Source organism: Teleopsis dalmanni, chromosome 2 (assembly GCF_002237135.1).
Source record: "Teleopsis dalmanni isolate 2A chromosome 2, ASM223713v2, whole genome shotgun sequence".
Classification (NCBI taxonomy): Eukaryota; Metazoa; Arthropoda; class Insecta; order Diptera; family Diopsidae; genus Teleopsis; species Teleopsis dalmanni.
This window is the reverse complement of record NC_051847.1, coordinates 135,576,837-135,584,128: the sequence shown is the minus strand read 5'-3', so window position 1 is coordinate 135,584,128 and position 7,292 is coordinate 135,576,837. Positions and strand designations below refer to the sequence as shown.

The following is a 7,292-nucleotide window of genomic DNA, read 5'->3' as shown; positions in this document are numbered from 1 at the left end:
ATAATATATTTAATGCATTTCGATAGTACTGTATTCATTTCTTAAATGTTAGAGTGTTATTACTGTTCGGAGACCACATATAGTCAGATGTTAGTGCATTTTCAGCTTTATAAAAACTTTAAAAGAATGTGTGTCATTTATGCTTGTTTATGGGGTTCAGTTTCTCTCCTATACAGACCTCACCCAATTATCAAGCTTAATAAAAATTTTTACAGAATTTAATTTATGGTTATTAGAAGCTCTTTTCAGTAGAATAGCATATCTTAAACTCTGTTTAATAATTAAATGATTAAACTTTCTTTTATTTAGTTGAGAGCTTGAAAGGTTACTTATATTATTACAATTTAAAATTTTCATTTGGTCAATTTTTCTAATAAAAAACTAAATTTTCATCTCACAATAAATTCAAACTTAAAAATAAAATAAAAAAATAAATACTTCTGCTTTATTATTTGCTAACCTTGCTCTTGCGGTCATAATTCACAGGTACATGGCGATACGGTTGGATTTTGTGTGATATTTGGATTTCGCTGGATATTCTGCTGTGCACTAGCTCCATTCTAAGCTTGTGTGCCATTAGTCTGGACAGGTAATTTACAAACTTAACATTTTTATATGAAACTCGTGCATACACAGTAACATGAAACGGAAACCTTATGAGTTCCTAAGAACAACACATCAACTAATTGCTACTACATACAAAACAATTAAGTATACGCTACGTAGTACATACTTCATTCTACGGCTACTTCGTAGTGTATACATACAGATCCTACATACGGGTCTGTTTTTCACAGAGTTAAATTGTTTTAGAAAATTTGTGTTGTTGACTTTGGTGTTGTTATAAATTATGAAAGTAAAATGGTAAATAAATGCCATGGAGCTAAGGTAATGTATGTGTTAATTGCTAAAGGGTAATACGAATTAATGTATATTACTACATAAATTTTATTCTTAAAGGAGGTTCAGATTCTAGAAAAATGTTGAAAAAAATTAGAAAAATAAATAAAAGTAAGCAAGTGTAAGAGTGGAAAAAAAAATACCTATGTGTAAAAATAGTAACTCTGAAAAAATAATTTTCTTCCATAATGACATCATATCAAAGTAAAGGTGCAGAACTCAAACTTAATATTATTTATTAGTAATGAGTATATTTTCATTTTTATGTTATATATACTAAAAAGAACTTTTCCATATGGCTTACTAATATAATTTTATCATACGCATATATTTTCTCCTGTGAGTTGAATTACGCCACCTCATCTATGTGTGCTTTGTAATATTTTTGAAGTTTGAATTACTTTTTAATGACATTTTTTACACATCACACCATAGCTTACAATATTTTTTGCTTTCTGTATATATAAACAGTTAATATAAACATAACTTATTCATACAGATATCTAGCAGTTACGCAGCCATTAACATATTCCAAAAAACGTCGCTCCAAACGGTTAGCATTGATGATGATATTTATTGTGTGGGTAACGGCACTATCAATCACTTGTCCTCCATATTTGGGATGGTAAGTATGTTTTAAATATGATGAATTATTTAAATTTTTGTTATAAGTAAAAATGTATTTAGAAAAACCCTTATAGTTTTTAAATAATCTAATAATAAATTGTATTAAAATTCCATTATAACTATTTTAGAATATTCATATATTCTAGGCTTTTGCATTTTTGTGGAATTCTTAAATTTGTAAAAACTTTAAATATTATGATTTATTATTATAAATACTGCTAAAAGCATATATATCTTAATTCAAAAAAAAAAGAAATAAAATTTTTTCTTAAATATTTTTCTCTTATAAATATATTATTTAAGTAAAATTCCACATACATCCTACTAAAGTATAAGCTATGAAATAGTATACATATGACAGCCTTAATCCAATTTATTTTATGTGCGTTTACTTGATTTTAAAGTCCAAATATAAACAAAGTCATATTTTTGTGTTGCAAATGTATAGATATAACTTCTAAAATATAAAATACTATAAATTTTTAAAATAATAAATATCTATAAATAAAATTTATATTTTTTACTATTTTTCTATGCATTCCATCCTTAGGTATGAACCAGGACGACGTCAAGGAGGTGTTGTAGTTTGTCGCTACAATCAAAACAAAGGATATGTGATCTTTTCCGCAATGGGTTCATTTTTCATTCCACTGGCAGTGATGCTGTATGTGTACTTGAAAATTGGTTATGTGCTGACATCACGACGACAGCGCATTGTACGGGATGCAGTAAGTCTTGTCATTTTCAGTAAATGTTTTTTACATAAATACATAGTTCAGTGATGAATGGGTTTTATATTTTCGAATACCAGAGGCAGATTGGGGATTAGAACAGATATTAAAAATATTTTTCATAAAATGGATTGTTTATATTAATACAATATAATATGCTACTACGTCGGAAGTTCTATGAATACAAATACAAATAACAAATACAAATTTGTATAAATGAAAGGATTATAAATAAAGAATTTATAAAAAATATGTGTGAACTTCAAATTAATTAATTATTAATTTTTTGTTTTTATAATAAATTTCTTCTTAGGAAGCGTATCCTAAACAACATTTCCATAAAACTTTTTTTCTAATTAATATTTTTACAATTTTACTAAATTGTTAAATTGTGTTTCACAAATTATATTTCTTTATTTTTTATTAAAATAAAAATAAAAAGAAAGCAGTCATGTCTGTATTTTAAGAAATTGTTAGGTTAGTTGTGAAAGAAGTTTTTATAAATATCTTTTTAAAGCTTTTAAATATTTTGTAAAATGCAAAAAATCTAATACTTTTTAACAAATAATATTCAATAATTAAAATGGTGTTAAATCGCTATATATAGAAAGCGGAAAGATATCTGTAGACACGACACTGCAACCAACCCATTAAAAAAATATAAAAGAACAATAATTATGAATCAAAATTTTTGATTACTTAAAAATTGTTATTAAATAGTTTTTTAAATAAATTGATTGTTGATTAATTGATCGATTAGAAAATAAAATTCCTAAAATAACTAAACTTACGTACATTAACTATAATTCAGCCCTTTCCCAAAGCTTATAAATATGGAAATAATAATAATTTAGTATTGAAATTGTACTAAATTTGTAATTTAATTTACTTTTTATTTTTATTAATTTTCATATGCTTATCTTGTCTTTTCTATTCGAATCCTTCTACCTCTTATATAAATATAGTAAAAACTACGTAAAAGTAATTATAACAATTTTTTTTTTGTGCAATTCTTGAAGGAATAAAGGCGAATTTCGAATTGTGTTGGCATTGTCTTATTTTATTATTGATTTATTTCAACTCATTTTGAAGAGACCAGTGCATTTAGAAATATTTAACACCTCCACTTTGAAAAATGTTTGATTGCTTTTCGAAAGTGTGTTTTAACAACGGTTGATGTAGTTGCCTGTAGCGTGGTATACAAAGTTATTTTATCGAGAACTGCAGATCTTATATCATCCGCAATTCTTGGGTTAAATTTTTCTCAACTTGCTTTGTTGGACCCAAGTAGTATTACCCAAATATCATCAATAATATGGTACATATAACCAGATTTATTTATATGTAAAGAACACACATATGATATCATGTATATATATATGTACATATATGAACATAGCATACTTTATAATTGTGCAATATTAATAGTTAAGTACATTTTCAAACAAATATTCATAAAAAGTGTACTGTGAGTAGAAATAATATCTGTAAGTTTTTACATTTTTTATTACAATAATGTAGCACATTTACAGAATCAATATGCGATATAAGCACCTATAAATAAATTTATTCTAGTGTTGGTAGACAAACGCGAAGAAAACCACACACGGAAGAATACACCTATTTGATTTTATTCTCTGAAGTTGGAGATTCTTTCACAAAACCATTGTTTGTTTTTGCTTCCATAATTAAAAAAAACTCACTCTTTCTTTCCAAATATGAGTGTGCTTGAATCTTATTTGATAAAGATTTAATATTTAAGAGGCATACAACTTAATACCTAAATTAAATTCTATCTGAGTTTGGAATATAATTTCTTGTTTGCCATACGTTGCTGGCCGGTTATGTATACATCATTGATATTTTCTATTTAGGTGAACTACAGTTATTTAATTCAAATATTTCTACCTTCTTCACTGTTGTCCCTTTTCTTTCCATTCATTGATTGTTTCATTAGATGACATTTTGTTCAACTCTTTTTACTTTCAGATTTATTTATCTTTGATCTACTCACATAAATTTGTTATCTATGTTTTGCAGAATCTTATGTCTTTTTAAACATTTTTCTTCAAGTTTTTTAGTTATCATTTCTCTCTCTCTCTCTCTCTATAAATCACAATTTTTAATACTGTTTCCATATATATTTTCTGTCAACTAAATTTTCTTTTCATCTTCGTCTTATTGTTTCCCTCGAAATTGTTATATATAAACTATTTTTTCTTTTATATCATACTCTTCTTCTTTCATTGCTTGGTCTACATTTTCTTTCACATTTGTAATTTTTTTACTCTCTCTTTATTGTTATACACACTCATTATTTTCTTTTTTAGCTTATTATATGTTCCTCATATTTCTCTCGTTTGTTTGTCTTTTTTTATATAGTAAACAATCTTGTCATTTATCTTGTTCCTTCTTCTTCTCAGTTTTTATTTATTTAATTATTAATTTTTTATGTTTTTCCTCGCTCTCTTCTTTCTTTGTATTCTCTTTTCTCTCTATTCATTTCTATTTGTATGCTACTTTTGACTATTATTTCAGTTTCGTTTGTTTCTAGAAAAAACGAGTTCTTCATTTACTTTTATATCTTATTAATCCTTTTACTCTTTTCAATATCACAAGAGCACTAATATTGGTTAAACTGTTTCGTCGTTTCTATAGCTTTCCGAAAATGCTGGTATCCCATCCTTAAAGTATGCATATAGTTTTTTAACATACTCGTAGAGTCCTGCAACTTCTATTATCATATATTAGACCGATTGTGCATTTTTTATGTTAAAATTTATGTTTTGTGTAAGTTGTCGTCAATGAAAGTTTGTGATATAGACTGAGAAGAAAATGATTAAAACAAATATTGAAATGCATAACTTTTCGTCATTTAATTTCAGTTTGTCCATTGATAGAAAAATTGTCGGTTGACTAAGAAATTATATCTTTTTTAGTGAAAAATTGGTCTTTCTCAGCATCTACTTGTCATCTCCTCTCCTTTTGCAGTTCAGTCATTGCCCATTCTTTTCACTTAAGCTTCATCGAGATCTTCTCATCTATAATGAACCTGCTAGCTTTTTTTAACAATACTGTGAAACTTCAGCGAATAAGGGAATATAATACTTTAAAAAGGAACTAGCAATTATAAGACAAAATACATTTCTTTGATGAGTCGTAATAAATCAATTAATAATAAACAATTACATCGTAAAGTGAAATTCAATTTTGATAGCTTCGAAATTATATTCTTTTTTTTGCAACACCGTTAAAAAATTTATTTTATTAAATTGTAATAATTTTGCTTCTGTTCAACTATTTATTCAAAATTTTATTTTTTCAAAATTATATATATTTTGCATTTTTATTATGAATCGTATTAAATAGTAATTTATTTTGATTTCAGAACTCTGAACGAACAGCAGATCATGAAATTGATTTCGATAATTTCTTATCAGAATCCGAACATTTCCAATGTGCCACACCGAAATTTCCTTCATTCAAAATGCGTTGGACCAGTGGAAGTAAGAATAACAGTCTCAAATGTAGCAAATGCAATAAGAATTACATTACTGAGACTGCTATGCCTCATCAAGCTTCATTTTATGAATTAGTTGAGGTCTCTCGTCTCTCATCGCTTATACATTGTTCTGCAGTTAGTTGCAAATATGGCGGACCTTGCATACACACGACACCAGTAGGCGTTGCAGTAAGCGAAAAACGTGCTGCATCCTTGCCAATGCAAAAATTTCAATATCTTGAAAATACTGCTTCATATTCTGAGACATGTCTTACATCATTACCAATGGCACAAGTTGCTAAAATTAATCAAGTACGAGGGCAGCAAAACTCACAACAGCAACATGGGCACATGCACACCCACCAGCACAACACATCCCATCATCGCATACCAATGCGCGTTTCCACTACAAAACGTGACACAAAAACTGCCAAAACATTGACAATGGTTATGGGCGGCTTCATCGCATGCTGGTTACCATTTTTTGTCTATTATTTACTCATACCATTCCTGCCGCCAGCTGCTGTACTGCAGGGCATAACGACATTTCTAACTTGGGTGGGTTGGGTTAATAGCGCTATCAATCCATTTATCTATGCATTCTACAATCCGGACTTTCGTACCGCATTTTGGCGTTTGACATGTCGACGTATCTGCAAGAAACCACCGCCAAACCATATGGCCATGTTCCGAGGTTGAAATGCTCGTAGCTGTCAAGAGTAACTCAACAACTCAAAATCAGTTCCGATATGAGTTTAAAGTTAAAAATGTGTAATCCGTAGGTCAAAAATATTTTAGTAAATTATCCTAAACAGACAAACGAAAAGACATATATGTGAATAAACTTTTAAATTCAATTTTAAATTGATTTTCTCCAAGGCAATGTCCAATATTTTGTGCTCCTGACATCACAGCCAAAACTTAAAACTTCAATTTAAAAATTCGATTTAAAATGTTAATATTGACATTTCAGGCATAAGTAAAAATTAAATCAATTTCAATCGGTTGACAGCCAATTTCGGCTTCCGCAGACGTGTTTGTGGCCCTGGGTCAACTGTGCACTTGCAGGAAATTTGCATATTTTTAATATTTAAAGTTTAAAATATTAGTTGAAATATTCTTAAAAAAACGTTAGGCTTTGAAAAAATTTATATAAATTTATATAAATGTTTAAAGTGCTTAATATGTGTTTGTGTATTGTTAAATATGTGTGAAAATTAATTTTAATGCATTTAGTACTTAATTAATTAAGCTATTTATAAAATATTTATTAAAATAATGTTTTTACTAATTTTTTCCACGTATTGTATTTTATATTGTATGTGCAAAATGTAGCTATAATGAATTTTTTATAATTTATTTGTTTAACGTAACCAAATGATTTTGTATTAAATAAATAACTCTTAAATATAACAATTTTTTATACTTTATTAACTTCTGTTGCGGCCCATTAGAATAGATTTTAATTATTTATATATTAATAGTGTACTTAAAAACAAATTGCTAATCAACATTTTTTACAGAATACTAAA

The 7,292-nt window shown here is 27.5% G+C and overlaps 1 protein-coding gene across 1 annotated transcript in view; it reads left to right on the top strand.

Moving 5' to 3' along the window:
* Positions 1 to 6,884, top strand: part of LOC119675774 (octopamine receptor-like) — an 82,059-nt gene extending 75,175 nt beyond the window's left edge. The window contains exons 4-7 of the mRNA XM_038086982.1: positions 487 to 589; positions 1,400 to 1,525; positions 2,078 to 2,255; positions 5,647 to 6,884. Coding sequence (XP_037942910.1) covers positions 487 to 589; positions 1,400 to 1,525; positions 2,078 to 2,255; positions 5,647 to 6,459 — 1,220 coding nt within the window. The 3' untranslated portion in view covers positions 6,460 to 6,884. The remainder of the gene's footprint in view (positions 1 to 486; positions 590 to 1,399; positions 1,526 to 2,077; positions 2,256 to 5,646) is intronic.
* Positions 6,885 to 7,292: the final 408 nt, after the last annotated feature.